The sequence below is a fragment of the Octopus sinensis genome, linkage group LG5, assembly GCF_006345805.1.
Source record: "Octopus sinensis linkage group LG5, ASM634580v1, whole genome shotgun sequence".
Taxonomy (NCBI): domain Eukaryota; kingdom Metazoa; phylum Mollusca; class Cephalopoda; order Octopoda; family Octopodidae; genus Octopus; species Octopus sinensis.
In genome coordinates this window covers 22,706,723-22,729,132 of record NC_043001.1, presented here as the reverse complement: position 1 = coordinate 22,729,132, position 22,410 = coordinate 22,706,723, and the positions used below count along the sequence as shown (strand labels likewise).

Sequence of the window (22,410 nt, the reverse complement as noted above, 5' to 3'; positions counted from 1 at the left end):
ACAGTTTAATAGGGGAAGGAAAATATATGATAACTATTTGATAACTAAAATAATAAACCTTAAATTATAAAATTATCATTTTAGCTTCATTTGCATTATCTTTTTTATATAATTGTTTGCTAACTTAACATTCAGATTTTAACACTTTATTATATTGTTATATTGTTTTCTAATTATATAAATTTACATAAACCAACTTATAATTTAATTTCAGATTGTTATGTCATATATAATAAAAATAATAATAATAATAATGAATAAAGAATATAATTTTTAGCTTGAAGTGATAACTGCATGATATCCTTATATATTTGTATTAGTCCATCCATGAAGAATGAGGTACTAAACATATTCCTTCCCCTAAGTCCCTGCAACATAGGTGGGAGCAGTGAATGGAAATGTGATAGAAGGAAATACAAAGAACACCGCATAAAAAGAGAAAGGTTGGTACAGCAGCTTTGGTGACAGTAGACAACTTGTAAATCACTGCAGAAATGGATACTTTCCAGGAGATAAACAAGAAAACATTTTGTTCTATTATACACTTTTACTATTACGAATTAATAAAATGATTTCTTTTGCATAAAAACTTTTCAGGCTCTTTTTGTTTTTTTTACAGGCTTTTTGTTCAGGATTCTTTTTTTAAATAGTTTTCTCTTTGTTAATCGTAGACAAGAAGGATAATAGTAAACATGACAGCAGTGGGAGTATTTGAAGCAATATTCTCAAGATAGATGAATAAAGCTTGAAAGAGGGTGAAGGCTAATGAAAATTCAGAAATCATTTCCATCAAATTCTTTCCAACAAGAGGTGTCCTTTGTAGCAAGAGAAGAGAGAGAAGATAGAAAACGATGAGAAGCCAATGATTTAGAAATCTAATGGATACATAAATGCTTTCACAAGATATAATTTTTCAGAATCTTGTTTATATATAGGGTGTTTCTTATAATGTTCTATCATATCATCAAGTGATGAGAAAGTCTGCTGTCCAATCTGATATACTCCATCGTTTACTTGGACACGGAAATGCTTGTTCCGACCAGGAGCTTTCAAAACAACAGTATAATGTCCAACCTAAAATGAGAAAAGAAAAAGAAAATCAAATTAACAAAGAAAAAGACAGCTTTATTTACACCCAAACAAAACTCAACTTTAAATACATAATCATTTACACATGACAAATTTTTGTTGTTCTCTTGATATGATAAATCATCGTCATCATTTAACATCCACTTTTCCATGCTTGCATGGGTCAGATAGAATTTACTGAAGCAGATTTTCTATGGCTGAATGCCTTTCCTATCACCAACCCTCACCTGTTTCCAAGCAAGGTAATATTTTCTCATGGCCAGGCATGTTTTTTTTCATGCAGAAGACTGGAAACAAACAACACAACTTATATGTTGGTGATGCTCAATTACAATCTTTATATGACATTAGACAGCATGAGCCCCACCACACATACACTTAAGCCATGAATAACAATGGGATTGCACCTAGATAGTTACCTTCTGAGACACAAGTCCGGGCAAGGTTGTTTATGGAAGACCAGCAGTCGCCCATGCATACCGACCTCCCCTCTCCACGCTACCAGTGTTATCCAAGGGAAAGGCAAAGGCCAATACAGCTTGGCACCAGTGACGTCACAACTCATTTCTACAGCTGAGTGAACTGGAGCAACGTGAACACAACACGCAGCCTGGTCCAGGAATCGAACTAACAACCTTACAATCATAAGCTCAACACACTAACCACTGAGCCACACGCCTTCACAAACATCAAGACAAAGGTACACATAAACACATAGATATATATATACACACAGGTTTCTTCCAGTTTCTGTCTACAAAATCCACTGAGAAGCCTTTGGTCAACCTGGGGCCATAGTTGAAGACACTTGCCCAGGGTGCTATACAGTTGGACTGAAATCAAAATCAGGTGGCTGACAGCAGCACTTTTACACTTTCCTACATTGGCAAGAATAAGACACATTTGCAATACAACAAACCTATACATCTTGAGGTTGATCTTTATGCTGTAAGGCCTGTCCTGATTGCCTCTTCCCAACATCCTTAATTTGAATCTATATTTGAATTCCCTAACTTACAGTCTCCATTTGCATCACATACCCAAAACTAAGGTAGTCAATCCCCACATCGGCTGATACTTCTGATGGCCAGTCACTTTTTCTGTTCATTCATGCTTTTTCATAAACAGGTATTAAGTTCAAATTTATGAAACCTATTTAGGTTGAATTGAATTCATATCCACTAAAAGTAAGTCTCCAGTTTGGGATGAAACCCAACAAAGTTCCATTTCCATCATCTCATTCATACAACATATTTCATCTTTGCTTTAAACTTAGAAGAATTAACATGCCAATGCTTTAGTATTGATACAGAATTGTTTATCATATACACCATTTACCAAAATAAAGTGAAAGGGTTTCTAAATTGAAGATTCTTTAACCTTTTCAACATCAAATCTGCGACTGCCACTGGTTCTATAATAAAAGCTTCCTTTAAAACCTAACAAAATTTCATGTTAATTTCTGTTCCAAACACCAACTAAATAATAACAAAGTTATTCTATTAAATTCTTTATTATTTAAAAAATCAATTGAAACAAAAGTATGTGTATTTCAACAGAAATATAGTAACAAAAGGTTTAAAGCAAAGAATTCTATTATAGCTTTTTAGAATGATATATCACAACGCTTCCAAGTAGCTAACAATAGAATATACATACAAAAAAAAAGAGGGAAAGAAAGAGATTATTATATCATTTGCTAGATAATCATGGCAATCAAAAGTTTTGAATAAATTACTTTAGAAAATGCAAAAATTATTACTAGATTAATATAAAATCCAATCTAATCTGAAGTTACATATTTGGTAGGACTGAAATTGACATATAAAAACTGTTTAATATCTTAGTTTTTAGAATTTTCATTTAGGTTTTTCCTCTTATTCAGTATATACATGGTGAAAAAGCAAGAGGGAGGGACTAACAAAACATGTTCTAACAAATAGCATAGTATACAGTATTACACCACATAGGAAAATAATTCAATAATTGAGGAAATAATAGATTCCCTTTTTGACAACTACCGTAAATCCACAAGTATAGTCCACCCTTGAGTATAATACGCAGGGGAGTTTTAGGGGGCTGTACCTCTGAAAATCCTAAACCTTGTGTATAATACGCAGCCCTTCTCTAACTTGAGTCAAGGAGGTCTATATAACATCCTTGGTTTGTAAAACTGTATACAGTAACGTCCTTTATCATTATTGTACATATAACATAATGCAAATGTGTAGCTTTTTTGAGCATTTTGTTTAGAGAAAATAAAGAAATAACAGTAATAACGTTTAATAAATGTTGCTAACTGCAAGTTATGGATGATTTAATGTATTTTCGCGCCTGACATCACAAAATGTGTCTAAATAAACATTGCCAGAGAGCAAATAGAGACTCAGACATTGCTTCGAAAATATTTTTCATTTTTAACCTCATATATAGTACGCACTAAGGATTTTGACCTTTAAATTTTTGGGAAAAAATGCGAATTATACACGAGGATTTATGGTAATCAAATAGATATGAAGGTGAACAGTCTAGTAATCAGGGTATTGCACTCGTGATTATAAAATCATGATTTTGATTCTTAGATTAGACCAGTGGTTCCCAAGCCATGCACCACAAGATGTAATTAGGTGTGCCTCAAGAATGTAAGATTATATTTCAAAGTATGAAAAATACAAACTGAAGTTCACTAGAAAGTTTATATATAAATGTCAAAGTGGCAAAGAAATCTAATACTAAGTTCTAAACAAAGAATGAGAGGTGGTTGTGTCATTCAATTCATTTAGGCTAATTATGGTATGACTGTTACTCAATTTTGAATCTGAAATTTCATAAGGATAAGAACTAAATTAGCATAAATCTATCCTCGAAATTGATGTCTTATGGACATTCAGTGCACGACTGTTTTAGTTGTAGCCTCAGCAGTTTTCATTTCAATAATAAATGTGAAAAATAAACTATTGAACTAAAATATACAATGTTGAACTAAATCTTTTAATATGTTCTCACGTATTGCAGCTGTATTTCAATTTTTTTTCATTCATAGAGTGGTGAAAATTTTCATCTTGTTAATTTTGAAAGGCTTCACAAAAGAGTCCGATAATATGTGACACGCTGCCACTTTTCCCGGCTCACTGGTTACCTGTCTCAGTTTGACTGTTAATAATCTGTGCTCTTTGTGCGAGACAATTCATATTAACAGACTAAATTACTCGTAAAATGGAAAAGTTTATTAAGAGGAAACATAACCGCGACGATTATGAATCTGAAAGTGAACATTCATCAAAAGCAACTAAGTGTAGTGATGATAATGCGAAAGCTCAACCCAATCATAAATATTGCAATAGCTATTTAAAGTTTGGGTTTCACTGAACTGACAACGAGGGTCAACCTCTTCCGCTGTGTGTTGTTTGTGGTGAAAAGATGTCTAACAAAGGCATGTTGCCCAGCAAGTTGAAAAAAACATTTTACAACCAAACACTCAAATCTTCAGTGTAAAGATCTGAATTATTTCCAAAGACTGTTAGAACAGCAATCTAAACAAAGAACCTATTTCAAAAAAAGGACGAATGCTTCTGAAAAGGCTCAAGTTGATCTATTAAGATCGCCAAAATGATTGCACTACAAACGAAATCACATACTTTAGCCAAGTTGATTATCTTACCTGCTTCTAGAAAGATGGTTACAACCATGTTAGGTAATGAAGCCAAGCAAAAAATAAGCAAGATTCCACTCTCAAATAATACAATCCATAGGAGAATTATGGATTTATCTGCTGATATAGAGGAAAATGTACAAAACAAACTTCAGACCTCAGAATTTACTCTACAGGTTAATGAATCAACTGACATTAGCATCAAAGCACAATTACTTACATTTATTCGCTTCATTAATGGTAACCAAATCATAAATCAGTTCTTTCGTTGCAAAGAAATGCCACTCACAACAAGACGTCAAGATATTTTTGACATTTTATCTGCCTACCTTGAAAAATGGATTTTATCCTGGAATTCATGCGGTGGAATATGTACCAATGGGGCACCATCCATGATGGGCTCTATTTAAGGTTTTTGTATCACTCATACAACAGCAAAATCCTAATGTTATATGTACTCATTGCTTCCTACATAGGAAAGTACTAGTTTCAAAAACAATACCAGTTGAGTTAAAGCAAGTATTAAAACAAGTTGTTGAAATGGTTAATTATATTAAAAGTAGGCCGTTGAAGTGTTGCTTATTTGAACAAATTTGTATTGATATGGATTCCCAGCATAAGTGCTTACTTTTACATACAAAAGTCAGATGGCTCTCAAAAGATAAGGTGCTACATCTCATACATGAGCTCCAGAAGGAATTGCATGCATTTTTTTAAAGAAGTAAAACATGAACACTTCTTGGAATATCTACAATGTGAATTTTGGGTTTCCAAGCTGAAATATTTAACATGGGTATTTGCACAACTTAATAGCGTCAACACAATTATGCAAGGTAGAGATGAAAACATTCTCATTTCAACAGATAAGATGGTGTAAAGGGAACTGGTTGCTTCTTTACACTTTTGGGGTGCAACTTGGGTGCAACACAATTTCCTTTCTTTTTGTTTCTAGAAACTACCAGTCAGGAACGAAACGCAAGTTTAGAAATATATACAATTCTTTATTCTCTTATTCAACAATGAAACACGATGGTATACTGGTATCCATTCTTACAACAATTCAGCATTAATAGAACAGGTTAAATCCTAAGCGTCTGGGACAGGAGAATAGGCTGAACACACGTTTAAAAATACGTCCTTTCTCTTCTATCGCCGTGTCTCAAGTCCCCGACGCTATTAAGGAACACTATAGAATTTATTCTTCAGTCTCTAGTGCATGTGCATGAGGGAACTTCCTTATGCCTTTCCAGAAGGTTCCAACCCCGCACACGCACACTGAAGAAGGACGTCCACACATGCATACTGAAGAATGACATTGCATGTGCGCACACTGGAATATGACATCACTACACTGGTTTCATTTAAAAAGTAAGTAGTAAAAAAAGAGCTGATGGTGGTAACTTCGAAATGTTTCCATTAATACATAAAAGATACATAAAAGAAATGACTCCTATTGTATTTGAACATTCGACAAATCTGAAAGAAAACACACATTTATTTTCTGTAACTGAACACAAAAGAGTACGATTGGGTTCGAAATCCCTTCATTAAATATTGGTCTGAAAATATGTGAAGAGGAGGAACTGACAGCTATATCCAGTGATCGCAGACTTAAAAACAAGTATGCTGAGTTCCCTGTTGATATATTTTGGAGAATACCCCTCAGTAGCAAAGAAAGCTTTATCCATTTTGATGCAGTTTTCCACATCATATTTATGGGAGTTGCGATTTTCAACCCTCAATAACATCAAATGCAAAAAAAGAGAGTGGCTCCATTGCATCGAAGAGGAACTGAGGGCTTGTCTTTCTCAAATACATCCCAATATTGGAAACCTTTCCAAAAAACATCAAGTACATGTTTCTCGTTGATAACTTTGCTTCAAATGTTGAATAAAAAGTAAGTATGTGCACTTTTTCTGTATTTTTTTTATTATCTATATATTACTTTATAGCTTATGCTATGCTAATATGTATAAAAACCCTTTTGAATAAATTTTAGAATTTATGTACAAAGTGCACTGAAATATTTTGACTACTTGTAAGGTGTGCCGAGAGTTAAAAAAGTTTGGGAACCACTGGACTAGACAGTACACTACGTTCTATAGCAGAGGGGCATAGCTTAGTGGTTAGAGTGTTGGACTCATGATCATAAGATTGTGGTTTCAATTCCTGGACCAGGTGATGCCTTGTGCTCATGAGCAGAACACTTCATTTCACATTGCTCCAATCCACTCAGTGGACAAAAATGAGTAATCTGTGATGGACTGGTGTTCTGTCCAGTGGAGAATGGACCAAGTCAAAGAAACCAAGAAACTGGCCCTATGAGTATATATGATTCAGGAAGGAAGGAGCTATTGTGTTCTTTCCAATCTACTCAGCTACAAATGAGTTCCAGTAAGAATTGGGAAGTTAAAACTGCAACAGATAGGGGTCCCGTTCAGTGGGCAGGGTTGTAATCTCAGTCACTTTATACAGCATAGAAACCAGGTTAAACTCTGCCTTTATGAGTTCTAGGACTCATAAAGACCTAAACACTAACCAAATGTATGAGGTATATTCCTTTTTAACATTCAGATCTTAAAACATAAATGCATTTTCCAGAGTATGAACTAATATAAAATCATCATCATCATTGTTTAACGTCCGTTCTCCATGCTAGCATGGGTTGGACAGTTCAACTCGGGTCTGGGAAGCCAGGAGGCTGCACCAGGCCCAATCTGATCTGACAGTGTTTCTACAGCTGGATGCCCTTCCTAATGCCAACCACTCCGTGAGTGTAGTGGGTGCTTTTTACGTGCCACCAGCACAGGTGCAAGGCAAGGCTGGCAACAGCCATGATCGGTTGGTGCTTTTTACGTGCCACCAGCACGGAGGCCAGTCGAGGTGGTGCTGGCAACAGCCACGTTCGGATGGTTCTTTTACGTGCCATCGGCACTGGTATCACAACTGCAATTTCCATTGATTTTTGAATTCAAAATAGTTGATAATATTGCCCAATTTGTTTGTTTGTCCTTTTAAGCAGTTAAGTTCATCACTATTGGATTATAACAAAGTATTAAGGTGAATTTAGAGTATATGCTGCCCACCCCCTCTACAAATAAAAACAATATGCATGTTCAGTGAGAGAAAATAACATAAATTGTGTCTTGCACAGATACATAAACTCATTGTAATGCTGTCAGCAGTTCAACACAACCTTTCATTAGTTCTTTAACCCTTTCAATACCAACCAGGCTGAAACTGCCTCTGGCTCTGTAGTACAAATGTCTTGTTTTCAAAAGTTTTGAATTAAAATCTTCCACTAAACCTTAGTCACAATTTATGTTCCTTACACCAGCTTAATGATAACTAAGTTATTTTACTAAATTCTTTGTTAATTTAAAATTAACTGAAAGAAACACAGAGCATCTCAAAATAAATACAGTAACTCAATTTGGTACATAAAAATAATATCTCTTGGCTATACAAATTGGTCAAAGTCTTTACTGAGATGAAAAGAACTTTTGTAGCTAACAAGTTGGTTTTACAGAGTATTGCAGATTTCACAGTTTGTAACAACAGGGAAGTTTCTGAAGCTAAAAGACAATGGTTCTTGCAGAGGGACGTAGCTTAGTGGTTAGAGTGTTTGACTCATGATCATAAGATTGTGGTTTCAATTTCTGGACCAGGTGATGCCTTGAGCTCATGAGCAAAACACTTCATTTGTTTAAATTGTTATATTTTACAACATTATTTTATTAAGGACACTGACATGAATAAACCAGCTGAGATTATTATAGATTATCTCAAATTAAAATAAACTGCAGAAAATTAAAATCATGGAAAAGCTTCAAGTTTTCTATTTTGACTTTGGCCAAAAACTGAAAAGAACATTTACTTAATGCTGAAAATACTTCATAATATTGCTTATGATCATATGTAAACAAAAGAGAAGACTACATCCCAAAGTTGACTGGCACTCTGTCAACTACGAGTGTTCCGTTTGACCCAATCAATGGAACAGCCTGTTCTCTAATGTGCAAGTGGTTGAGTATTCCACAGACACATATACCCTTAATGTAGTTCTCAGCGAGATTCAGTGTGACAGAGAATGTGATAAACCCGACCCCTTGAATTACGGGTACAATTTGTCAGCTGAGTGGAATGGAACAATAAGAAATAAAGCATCTTGATTCAAGATACAACATACTGCCAGGAACTGAACTCATGGCCTCAAACCATAAGTCAAATCCCCTAACCAGTAAACTAGATCTGAATGCACTGTCAGTCTTCTTTCAGAATTACCAAATAAAAAGATGTTCTCAAAGTAAATTGCCAACATGAAAAATGCAATTTGAAGAAACTATACACCTAATACACAAAAGAAACATATGCAAGCATGGAAAAGTGAACATTATGATGATGAGAATATCAGCTATATACCCTAATTTTTACTGTAACTATACACTTGATAGAAAACTAATAATCATAATTGCTTGTTCAATATTTACGAAAACATGTTCTCAGAAACAGTCACATAAACAATTCTGCATCCACCAAAAGTAATCTCTCTCTCTCTCTCTCACACACACACACACACACACAGCTATATACTGCAATATGAAAAAAACTCAACATCATGCGAGGTTTCAAAAATATTCTATCAGACATGGCTGTGTGGTAAAAAGCTTGCTTTCCAACCACATGGTTCCAGGTTCACTTCCTCAGTGTGGTACCTTGGGCAAGTGTCTGCTACTATACCCTCAATCTGACTAAAGTTTTGTGAGTGGATCTGGTAGGTGAAAACTGAAAGAAGCCCATCATATGTGTGTGTGTCTGTCCCCTACAATTGCTTGACAACCGGTGTTGGTGCATCTACATCCCTGTAAATTAGCAGTTCAGCAAGAGATCAACAGAATAAGTGTACAAGATATAAAAAAATAAGTCCTAGGGTCGATTTTTTTCAACTAAAATCCCTTCAAGGTGGTACCCCAGCATGGTTGCAGTCAAATGACAAACAAGTAAAAGAAAAAAAAAAATTATCTGAAGCAAAGTGAATTTACACCTTAACCTGTTGTGGCTGAAGTAACCTAATTAAAACTTATATCATTAATTAAAAACAAAAGCATTCAATAGACATTCAAACAATAGCAGCACTGATCGTTTTTTTCAGGGGGGGGGGGGTTTCCCCCCTTTTTTGATTAAATCCTTCTTCAATGGTTTCCATCTCTTCCAACAATACTTAATACAACATCAAAGAATTATTTGAAGACTTCAAATACCATGAGGAGTGTAGAATCTAATATTTTGTAATGTAGAAGAGAGGAAGCACTGTCACTTTGGTTGCAAAATGGCAAATACAGCCATCACCCCTTTTTGCAAACATTAAAGGTAACAACAGTGCCATATTTTGCTGACACAGAAACAACAGCACTTGTGTAGAAACAAGATATAAAGGCTATCATGGCAGTCCTGCCCAAAAGGCTAATGCTTGTTCCTTCTCAAGTCATACCTGGCTCATAAGAGCCGATTTCCTGGTTTCCTTGGCGTATAGGTTCCCCACCTGGACGGGACGCCGGTCCGTCGCAGGTGAGCTGCAAGACGCAGGATGAAAGAGTGAGAGAAAGTTGTAGTGAAAGAGTCAGCAGAAGTTCGCCATTACCTTCAGCTGGAACCGGGTGGAGCTTAGGTGTCTCACTCATAAACACACACATCACCCGGTCTGAGATTCGAACCCGCGATCCCTCGACCACGAGTCCGCTGCTCTAACCACTAGGTCATGTGCCTCCACCAAAAGGCTAATAGCTCCTCAATATTCTAAAAAGAACACAAAAATGGCACACTTCACATCATCACACTACATGCAATGAAACTAGAATGTTTTTGGTTGTTAAAGGAACTTCTACAGTCACTTAACTGTGAGAAACAGAAGCTAAACATCCCTCTCAAACCACACTATATCTTTTTGAAATAGGATACATTGAATGTGTGTAATGCAGTGTATCACACCTGAAAATAAGATGAGATAGCTGAGGCTGGGATACCTTTGATAATAGGCCTGTTTAATCAGGGAAAATCTGGGGCAAAACAATAACCACCACCAAAATACACAAAATGAAAGGCCAACTATTCAGAGAGTTTGTCATCACAGCAGGTTCCAACTCCTCATAGTCCCTCCCACTATATGTTCAATGAAACATCAAGATATTTAAAACAATATTATCACAACACCACAATAACATCAGCATCGATAATCTCATGAACATCAAAGTGTTGAAATGCACACCACTAGAAAAGGAAAAAATGCAGTAATTGGGGAGCTTTGAATGAGTTCACCACTAAAACCTACAGATATACAGGCAGAAACAGACTGGAAAGTAAAAAACCTCAAACAATGAGCCATTGCTTGTCAGAGTCTGCAGTGTATTTTCAATCAGATGGAGATAAAGTGTACCAGATACAACCACCCTTGGCCATACAACTGGCTATCAATATACCACAGGTCTAACTGGAACTGTACACTAACAACTTAGAAAAATGATAATTTAGAATTCTATTTGCAAACATGTTTAAGAAATAAAATTATACTCTTTGAAGCAAAACAATACAATCAAAAGCTAATAACAATATGGTATGAGAGCTGAAGGCACTCAATTCTGTTCCTTAGTTCCGGCAGCTGGAATTGTCTAAAATGAAAACTGACTAATCTGATAGGCAAATTTCTCAAACTGCCAAATAAACTGCAATTACTAATAATGCTGTAAGTTTTTCAAAAGGAATATTTCAAGAACAATCTCTGTCATTACGGAGATGTACTTGCATAGCAAGTGACCTGATATGAGACCATGTGCTGGAACGAAAACAATTGCAGCGTGGAAGATGTTTACAAGCCATTTAAGAAACACACAAAATCCGTTAGATTCACTTCAACATTTAAATTTAATTTGACAAAATATTTTCATCGCTTTGAAACCACAACCTGTTCACTGACAAATGCAGCACGGAATTTTGTCGGTGAACAGGTCGCGATCTCAAAGCGACGAAAATATTTTGGCAAATTAAATTTAAATGTTGAAGTGAATCTAACGGATTTTGTGTGTTTTTTAAATGGCTTATAAACACCTTCCACACTGCAATTGTAATCTCTGTCATTCTATTTGTTTTAATAATAAACATAATCTCCTTTCTCTTACAATGATTCAGAAATATTTATATTTGGATCTACAACATCAAAAGAAAAGAAAAATTAGAATCCATAATCCTTTTGCAGATGATAATATTTGCATTACACATTTCCTTGTGTCTAAATTTAAAGCTACAAACGGGTATGGAATGTAACCAGACCAATTAAAGAAAACAAATTAAAAGTGGTTTAACCCTTTAGCATCTAGATTACGCTCTCCCAGCGGTTGATATTGCGAAGGGCATCCAGCCATAGAAAACCATGCCAAACCAGACTGGAGTCTGGTGCAGCCTTCCAGCTTACCAGCTCTGGTCAAACCTTCCAACCCATGCCAGTATGGACAATGGACGTTAAATGAAACCATAGAAAACCATGCCAAACCAGACAGGAGTCTGGTGTAGCCTTCCAGCTTACCAGCCCTTCCAGCCTATGCTAGTATGGACAGAGAACGTTAAATGATGATGATTACTGTCAAATGTAATGCTTATTTATTCATTTCGTTTTGAGTTAATCATGCATTACTTAATAGCTTCAAGTTTTCAATGATGCAATTGCTTATTTTTAGAATGACATTGTAGGATAGGTGTGAGAGGTCAGATCTGGGCACTTTGAACATAAAATAGACAGAATATTTGTACCGGATATCGCCTGTTTAAAAGCTAAAGGGTTAAACAATACTTAGATCTTCAAACAGATCAAGGTTAAATTAAATTGAGAGTAAAATGTTTAAAAGATTAAGGGCGAAAATATTATCAGATTCTCAAAAGAAAATATTAAATAATTATATGTAAATTCAGAAATGCTAGACAGACCTATCTGAACATTAATCTAGAAAAGAAATAATCCGTCTAATAACAAAATGTTACATATTTCAGAAATTCAACAATTTTCGTAACATTGACAAGAGTAGCCTCTCTTAGACCAATAACCAAATCATATTTTGAAAAATAACTTATAATCCACGAATGAGATTTGTCTTTCAAGGTAGTAAAGTAGAGAATGTTTGTCAAGAAAAGTAAACTACGCCATTTTGTACACACATAACCAGCAGGTGTTCCAGATAGTAAGATATTTATTTCAAATGCTACTGCAACAAGTAACAGAACAATTTCAATTAAAATGACACCTCAAAAAATTAACAATATTCATGATATAGGGTGTATCCATCTTTTCAATATGATAAAGAATATTGAATTGGATTCTAAAATAGTAAAGTGCTCTGCCAAATACAAGATCACATGCAGTTGAAGTTCTTTTGTTTTTTTGTTTTTTTAAATAAAATTACGTTACAGTTGCAAGAAAAGAGAACTCATTCAGCTAATAATCAGATATTTCTTTTTAATATACATCTATTTTTTATGATAACATGGGTCAGCTTTATTAAATAATATTTTTGCATGTTGTTGTGACAATTGTTTCACAATTAGGTGCCTTTCTTGTCGCTAAAAACTCAACAATGAAGTAAAAGTGAAGCTTGATGTCAACCAAGAAAAATGAGAAAATCAATCAATTCATATCAAGGAAATAGTATGGTGTAACACTAGTTTGTGAATAGCATATAACAAATGCTAAGGCTCTCAAATTGATTATCTTTCATATAAAACATTGCCAAAACTACAGCACAAAAACTAAGGCTCTTCTTTGAAACCAAGAAATACTCTGCTCTGTCAGTTGCTAACTCATTACAAACCAAGTAAAATCCATAAGGTGTTGACTCCATCTATGGTACAGTGTTGCTTCAAAGTGACATCCTTGACCAAATCTAAAAGATCATAGATGAAACATGATCAAATCTAAAAGAAGGTCAGCTGACTGACTAGCAAAGATTCAATCACTGGCTCATGTCTGCATTCTGTGTTATCTCAGCTACAACGGTCTCTGCTCATCTGTACTATTTTCATGCCCTTTACAGCTGGGGGCCACTTCTTTCAGACACAAAACCATAGACATTTTAAAAGGACATCTACAATAATCTCACCTTTCTTGGAGAGCTCTCAACTAGCTGTCATATGAAAAATAAATAAACATATATGTAGCTGAACATTCAAGTAAAGATCTATGGACCCAGCACACTGTAGCCACCCTTCTGCTGTGGTATGTTTTGTAGAGCCATTACAGTGAAGCATTGTCTGAGTACATTGCGAACAATTGTTCAGTTTGTGTGTGACTGGAGGTAGATGTCGAGTGCTCAAGTAAAGCATTGTAGATTGATTCTTCAGAATGTATTAATAAAAGCTACCAATCAGAGTACAGGCCTAATAACAATATTAGTATTACAGTCGTTTTACTACAAACATCAGATTTATGGTTTGTTTCTGTCACATAGTAATGAAAACAATTTCAACATCGTATTATCTTGGTATCCCCTGAATGTAGAACAATGAATTAGTATGTGATTAAAGATGATGCTACAAGGAGTTCAAGTATTTTAGTTTTATTCCGTGATTAGAATCTTGTGTGTGCAACTTATGGAGAACTTTGTTTTGAACTGTTTGTAGTTTATTATGGATGGTTTCTAAGAGAAAAAAAGCAACCATGAAAAGAAAAATGAACAGAAATATACAGTAATATCTCCCTTTGCAAAGACCCGCTTTATGACATGCCTGCTTTACAAGTTTTATTTTCTGTTTATGAGTTTTCACTTTATGAGCATTCTCCAGGAATGAATTAACTCATATATCGAGGCATTATTGTAATTATGAATAACAATTTAATATACAACTTCAGTGGAATGGCAAGATAGCCAACATCTAAGTCAATTTTATAGAAGCTCCAGCTCGAGTCATCAATGAAACCAGTGAATATTCACAAAGTCGTTCAATATTTTATTATTTGAGTTATGAAGTTCACTACGTGAATAATTTTGTTGTTATTCACACAGCAAACTTGTGAAATATTACCTGAAGTGGATGGGGAGCCACGATGCAGGCCACCCATCTCACTACACTTCTTTTAGTCTTCCTCACACGGGACAAACCCTCGAATACTAAAAACAAAACAATACCAACACTATACTGTAAGATATGAAGGTGGCGAGCTGGCAGAAGCGTTAGCACGCCGGGCAAAATGCGTAGCCGTATTTCGTCTGCCGTTATGTTCCGAGTTCAAATTCCGCCGAGGTCGGCTTTGCCTTTCATCCTTTCGGAGTCAATAAATTAAGTACCAGTTACGCACAGGGGTCGACTTAATCCGTTTGTCTGTCCCTCTGTGTTTAGCTCCTTGTGGGTAGTAAAGAAATATATACTGTAAGATATACACAAAACCAAAGTTGATCATTTGTTCAGTGTGCAAAATGACGAAGACATTGATGGCCTGTCCAACCTCTGCCAGCATGGAAGAATGAACATAAAATGATGATAGTCTCAAAAATTTGTTGTTTTGAGTGGAGAATTGGTAACATTGTTGTAATGTGGAGTATATTAATATAGTGGGGGTTTTGTAGTGAAGTGATGAATTTGTTATGACATAATCGGTTCATTTAAATAAATATGATTAACATATGGTTAAATATATATTATAGTAGTTGATTAGTTGTATCAAGAAGAAATAATAATTTAGTGTGAGGGAAAAGGAAAGAGAGAGAGCAAACAACCAAACTAGAAGATACTTCATTTCTGAAGTATGCCAGAGTTATTTCACCCAAATAAACAAAATACTGAAATACTGTAAATAATCAGTTAATTATGAAGTAAGCATAAAATAATTAATGGATAATTGGTTTTCAAAACAATATTGTCAGTAAAAACAATGAAGACAATATATGACAATACTTACTGTAGATTCACTATCTCGAATCAGGAAATCCCCATCTTCAGCGTGTTTTGTAAGCATTTCTTCACACTGGGTCCGTGTTATTTTCCCAAAATACCACTCTTTATCAGCTAGAGGTCCCGATAAATGCTGTGGTTTATGATTAGGCATGCCGACCACACTGAGTGAGGATGCATTAGAAAGACTACTAGCTGACTGAGAGTGTGGAGTACATGAGCTGTCATTGGTTGCAGTATCATATTCAATATCATCTACTGATTGAACATAATTACGTGGTACAAGACCTAAGTGGTCAAACTTGTTCCGTGCTTTCCACCAATCAGGATCCTCAATAGGTTTTTCAACAATTAATAAACGGTCCCCTTTTTCAAAGCTAAGTTCTTCTTGATTTGAACGTTTAAAAGTATATAAAGCTGTAACAACTTCTATCCCTTCCATTGCACCAAAATCCACACGAGGAGTTGCTGATAAGTCAGAGGGTTGTTCCAACTCAACGTAGTTGGATGGAAACCACCCATATTCGTCATTATCTTTTCGGCCACGCCACCATCCATCAATAGATTTTTGCATGACTATCACCTTCTCAGATTTTGTTAATGATATTTCATCAGGACGCTGTGCTTGATAACCATATTTGACAATTGCTGGTACATGTTCACAAATCTGGATATCAGCACCTCCTGGACTTTTTTGGTCAAGTGCCGCAACTCCATTTCTTGAAGCCTGGTAGCTGGCAGCTGGACATTTGTTCTTTTTCCTAGTGAGTAAACTAGAGAAGAAGGAAGGCTTTGATTTTTTGACATAATTTGATGGTACAAAGCCAGATTTGCTTTGCATATTTTGTACTTTCCACCATTCTTTACTGTCGTCAAGAAGACGTAGCTTCTCATTCTTCTTAATGTCCAACTCTTGGCTATTTTCAGCCTTATAATCATATTTTGCAATGACTATCACCTCCTCCGCCATCTTTGGACCATATAACAGACCATCTGAGGAATAAAAGAAAAATAATTTAGACAAAGAAACACATACATAATAATATATAAATATATGCATATATACATACACATATGTACATACCTACATATATATGTATATATACATGCATATATGGGTACAGGACATCAAAAAAACATTGAACACAATGAGAAACGAAAACATAAACACAAAAACATTGATACAAACCTTTTTTCAAACAACAAAAAAAACAGAGTACAAGACATACAACACAAGGAATATTTCCCTTCTTCAGTTGTTCCTGTTTCATCTACTCAGCGTTTCAAAGGTAAGGACAAGACGCGACTTCGTTGAAACAGTCCTTCTCGCAAAGCAAATTAAATAAAATTTGGGATTTTTTGCAGAGGGTGAAAGTGGTAACAAGAACAGGATAGTAAGAAAAAAACAGTAAAATCAATAAAAAAGTAAAAACAGTAAAAGACAGAACAATGAGAACAAAACAGTAAAAACAAACGATGAGGGCTGTTAAGCTAAGACAATGGAAAAATTATTCTGAATGCTTAAGGAGACAGCTTATGAAAGAGACAGGATGAGTTGGTCTGGTCTTGGTGAAGATAGCAGTCAGAAAGATGGCTTCCCTGTAATCACGTGTATTACAATATATATATATATATATATATATATATATATATATATATATATATATATTGTAATACTGGGGTAGTCAGATGAATTCACTTTTTTTGTCTCTTTTGCCACACTGCTAATTTATAGGAACATAAACATACCAACACTGATTGTCAAGTGGTGGTACATATATAATTAAGAAAATGGAGATATAACATTAATATAATTTATTATCTGCAAAAATCCAACATATTCTCTTACAGCTGTTTCAATTAAATCTAAAAGATTAAAAAGCAATGATTAAATCATTATTTTAGGCAAAATCTCAGTCAGCTGAAATGATTCAAAAACTCACCTAATAACCTAACGGTATATCTTTTCTACCCAACTAATGAGATTTTGCCTAATATAATGATCTAATTATTGCTATTTAATCATTTAGCCTTAATTGAAACAGCGAAATGAGAAAATGTTGGATTTTTGCAGATAATAAATCATATTAATGCTACATCTCCATTTTCTGAATTTTCTTTTGAATATTCATAAACCAAGATTTATATTTGGACCTATTTTATGAATAATTATTATTCACAAAAAATATTAGGTAATGAACCTGTTATTCATTGGATATTACGATCCCTTAATGAGGCTATTTTAACCTCTAATTGAATATATACAGCTCCGTCTGGCACCTGTGCGGGTGGCACGTAAAAAGCACCCACTACACTCGCGGAGTGGTTGGCGTTAGGAAGGGCATCCAGCCGTAGAAACACTGCCAGATCAGACTGGGCCTGATGCAGCCTTCTGGCTTCACAGACCCCAGTTGAACTGTCCAACCCATGCTAGCATGGAAAACGGATGCTAAATGATGATGATGATGATGATATATATATATATATATATATATATATGCAACAGGCTCCTTTCAGTTTTTGTCTACCAAATCCACTCACAAGGCTTTCATCAGCTTGAAGCTATAGTAGAAGACACTTGCTCAAGGTACCATGCAGAGACATTGAACCCAGAACCATGTGGTTGGGCAGCAAGGTTAAGTATGAAAATCAGTCCAATCAATACAGCTAAGTTATAATTTATGTTGAATCATCCTCATCATCATTTACTGTCTGTTGTCCATGCTGGCATGGGTTGGACAGTTTAACTGGGCTGACACACTGGAAGGCTGCACCAGGCTCCAGTCTGATTTGGCATGGTTTTCTACAGCTGGATGCCCTTCCCAATACCAACCACTCAGAGTGTAATGGGTGCTTTTATGTGCCACTGGCACAGGTGCCATTTGCATGACACCAGGGTGCATTTATGTGCCACCAGCACAAGTGCCAATTTGCATGACACTGGTATCTGCCTCAATTGCAGTTTTGCTTTGCTTGATGGTTCTTCTTCTCAAGTATGACATAATGCCAAAGATCATTATTGCCTCCAGGAACTCGACCACCTTGCCTCTATGAGGACCAATACTCAAAAGGAACCCAGCCATTTTGTCTCCACCTCTGTGAGGCCCAATGCTCGAAAGGAATTCAGCCACTTTGCCTCCGTGAGTGGCCTCTGATTATAGTCAACACAATCACTTTCATATTTCTGAATAAGAAGAAAATAAAATACCTTCACATCTTTTGAAAGCTACATAACAAATAGGCTTAAAAGCTGTAGTCTAACTTAATACTTAAAATGTATTTTAGGCTTTGATTGATTGATTGAGATAGATAGATATCTTTATTAGCCATGCAGGGCTGAACAGAGGGGACAATATAAAGTAGAACTTTTCTTTTCAAAAAGAAGAAAGGGAAAAAAAAACAATCAAAAGGAATCGAAAGCATTTGTGATGTGAAAACAGAAAAAAAAAAAGCAGCATAAAAATGTATAAGAGGTTTATCCGTGGAAAGAAAAGCCTATGGAAAAGACCATGGTAACTTCAGGCAGGGAAAGTAACATATCAGAGCAAAACGCTCTCTTATTCTCTCTTTTGGACCATCTTTGCTACATTCACCTACATTTTATTGAAACTTTTATAAGACAAAACTTCTCTCTCTATTCTCACCTTCCCTTTCAAGTGGTACTTGAAAAAGTTAATGAGTGATTGGCCAGAGAGGAAAGTGTTTGTCTCTAAACCTTTCACACGAGTCCACCACACACATTCTTTCACCATAGCCACCAGTACAATGAAGACTGCCTTGCCTTCCTGGTTAAAGGAAGGTGGCGGGGCAATATTCACGATAGGTTCGGCCAATAACCAAATTCATCCCACACCTAACAGCAGCCATTCAAGATAAGCCCACAGGTCTGAAATGGTTGCACACTGCACAAGTAAGTGCAGAATGGTTTCGTCACTCTGACCGCATGTCAGGCAAGTCAGTCCGGTGCATCTCAAGCCGTACCTGTAGAGCTTATCCTGAACTGGCAATGCTTCCCAATAGCACTGCCAGGGATCTCTGGTGATTGTCCATAGGTCCAGGCCCAAAAGTTATTTGTCCTGAAGAGGTGGGTCAGGTGTTCCTCATCAATGCCCAGATTCTCCCCAATAACATTGTCGCACCTCCCCTCCACTAATCCTCTATAGAACGCCTTTGTGGAATTGAACTCGCACAAGTTTGGTCCCAGATGGCAGAGTTGCTTGAGAGCAAGGCGGCACTCACAGTGCCATTCACCTAACCTCAGTCTGTTTGATCCATGACTGCAGTTCAGCCAAAGAGACGATCTGCGGGAAAGTGTGCCTCACAAACGGCGTCTATAAAGCACCAGAGATGTCAGACATCATCAACCACAGCATACCCAGTTTAGATTGAATGAATACAGACAGTTGAATCAAGAGGCTACAACATATCTACAGTTTCCCAAAAATTCTCTATGTCAATATTCCACTAAGACCAACAGTCAGTTGTCAGCACAGCATGTCATCACTGAGCAGATCCCTTGCAGATATAATCAACACCCTAATGAGTAAGTCTCAATCTTCTAGAAAGAATTCTATTCATTTTATAGACTCAGAAATATTCTCATTCATTCTCACAGGATGATTAATTTGGATGTGATGAGTGTATTCAAGATTCTTACTAATGAGTCACCACCAATTGTTAGAAATCAAAACTGGAATTGGATCCTTCAGTTGGAGAATGTAGCAGTATCATGACATAATCTGATAAAAATGTTGCATTGACATTCTGTGTACAAACATACTTCCAATTGGTGCCCATCCTATATCGACAGTAAGAAGGATTAGCTATTGGCTCATCATCCCCTGTCTTGGCAAACATATTTATGGAAGACTTTAAGGAAATGACTTTAAAAACAACCTGACTTAAACCAACCAGGAGGATAAGATATACAAATGACATCTTCGTACTTTGGTCATCTGAGAAAGAAGAACAACTACTGCTGGACCATGGCAATTCAATAAAACCTTCAGTTCAGTATGCAACTAGAAAAGGGCAATAAACTAGCCGTCTGGAATGTGCTCATAACTTGCACAAAGTATGGATTCACGTGGTTGGCGTTAGGAAGGGCATCCAGCTGTAGAAATTCTGCCAGATCAGATTGGAGCCTGGTGCAGCCATCTGGTTCGCCAGTCCTCGGTCAAATCATCCAACCCATGCCAGCATGGAAAGCAGATGTTAAACGATGATGATGAGGATCTGTATATTGCAAACCCAAATTCATGGACAATATTGGCACTTTGGTTCCCACCTTCTGTACAGCATGTGAAAAGATTGTCCTTAGCCTGTAATATTGAGAAAAACTCAAAAGTAGAGAGCCAGACACATGCCAAAAAGAGATGATCAGGAATTACAATAATATTCTAGAGTAACAACTGCTCTGTGAGCATAGCAGGTGCTACACAGTGGGACTGACCTCAAGACCACATGGTTGGGAAGCAAGCCTTTTAACCACAAAGACACACTGGCACTTTTAGACTACAAATCATATCCATCTCTGATTATGCCGGTCCTACCTGGCCCTACAATCTTTCTGCAATACACTGTAAAGGACACCTGATAAATACAAGCTGTTCACATTTCACATTCCCCACTCAGAGCACACCTACACAATATAAAAGTAAAGTACTCAAAATAGTAACCGCCTGGACATATCAGGGATGCAGCTGTTTTGTTTTTTTTTGCTACAGCAAGCAAACTCCAGCCCACACAATTCCTGCCATATGTTCAATCACTCTCAAACACAGGAACATCTGCTCCAGAAAACTAACCAGTCCAACACCATCCTAAAATCACTATCTTGCCTACTTTAATCCAGATAAACACAAGAATAGCAGTTGCATCATCAATAACCTCATTACCTCTCGGTCACTGTGCTGGGATTTACATCAGAAATAAGTGCAGAACAACAACAACTGAAATACTTCAACCTGTCCATTTTAGCAAACTCAGCTGTGGTTATTACGAGCACAAAGGAGCAGACTGGATAATGAAGGAAACAGCACCCCCAGAAATGTTACATTGCACTTCTTAGTGATACAAAACTGCATGTTATTGTGCACTGTGTGGCCCTCAGTCAACAGAAACATTAATGTATGTGGTGGACTGGATTTAGAGAAATGTAATAAGAGATTCAACAGACTGCTTAAGTGCCACAGGTCTACTTGATCAGGGCCGACCAGTGCTACACACAAACAGCAAATTAAGCAACAGGTTATGGTCTAAATTCATGAATGTGAAATGACTAATTAAAACTTGTAGTCAAAAAGGAGAGTGTCATAAAATGTAAATGGCCATTATGATTGACAAAAGAAGACAGTAAAAAAACCGAAGCGATTTTCACTAAGAATAGGCAGGTTTCTTAGCTAAATTATGTCAGCCATTGATAAGCATCAAAGATTTTTAAAAAGCCATGAGGTCAAAGAGAAGGAAAGTGTATGTGTATGTATATATATATATATATATATATATATATATATATACTTGCACAAAATAAGTGATTTTTATTGTTAAGGTTTCTGCAGAATTATGAAACAAATATTTACCACAGCTCTATAAACAGGAACTTGCCAAAACCCAATGGAGATGCATTGTAAAATGTTGCTGGGAACTATAAAAGAAACAAAGAATTATATTTTAAAATCATTAAAAGGAAGAAAAAAAAAAGTATCATTAAAAGAAAAGCAAAAGTTGAATTTAACATG

General features: G+C 36.0%; 1 protein-coding gene across 2 annotated transcripts in view; it reads right to left on the bottom strand.

Annotated features, from left to right (window-relative positions):
• Positions 1–607: 607 nt before the first annotated feature.
• LOC115211829 (cytoplasmic protein NCK1) overlaps positions 608–22,410 on the bottom strand; it is a 98,120-nt gene continuing 76,317 nt past the window's right edge. For both annotated transcript variants that reach the window (XM_029780538.2, XM_036503219.1), the window contains exons 2-4: positions 22,252–22,316; positions 15,678–16,663; positions 608–1,074 (exon numbers count right to left, since the gene is read on the bottom strand). In XM_029780538.2, coding sequence (XP_029636398.1) covers positions 868–1,074; positions 15,678–16,640 — 1,170 coding nt within the window. In that variant the 5' untranslated portion in view covers positions 16,641–16,663; positions 22,252–22,316 and the 3' untranslated portion in view covers positions 608–867. The remainder of the gene's footprint in view (positions 1,075–15,677; positions 16,664–22,251; positions 22,317–22,410) is intronic.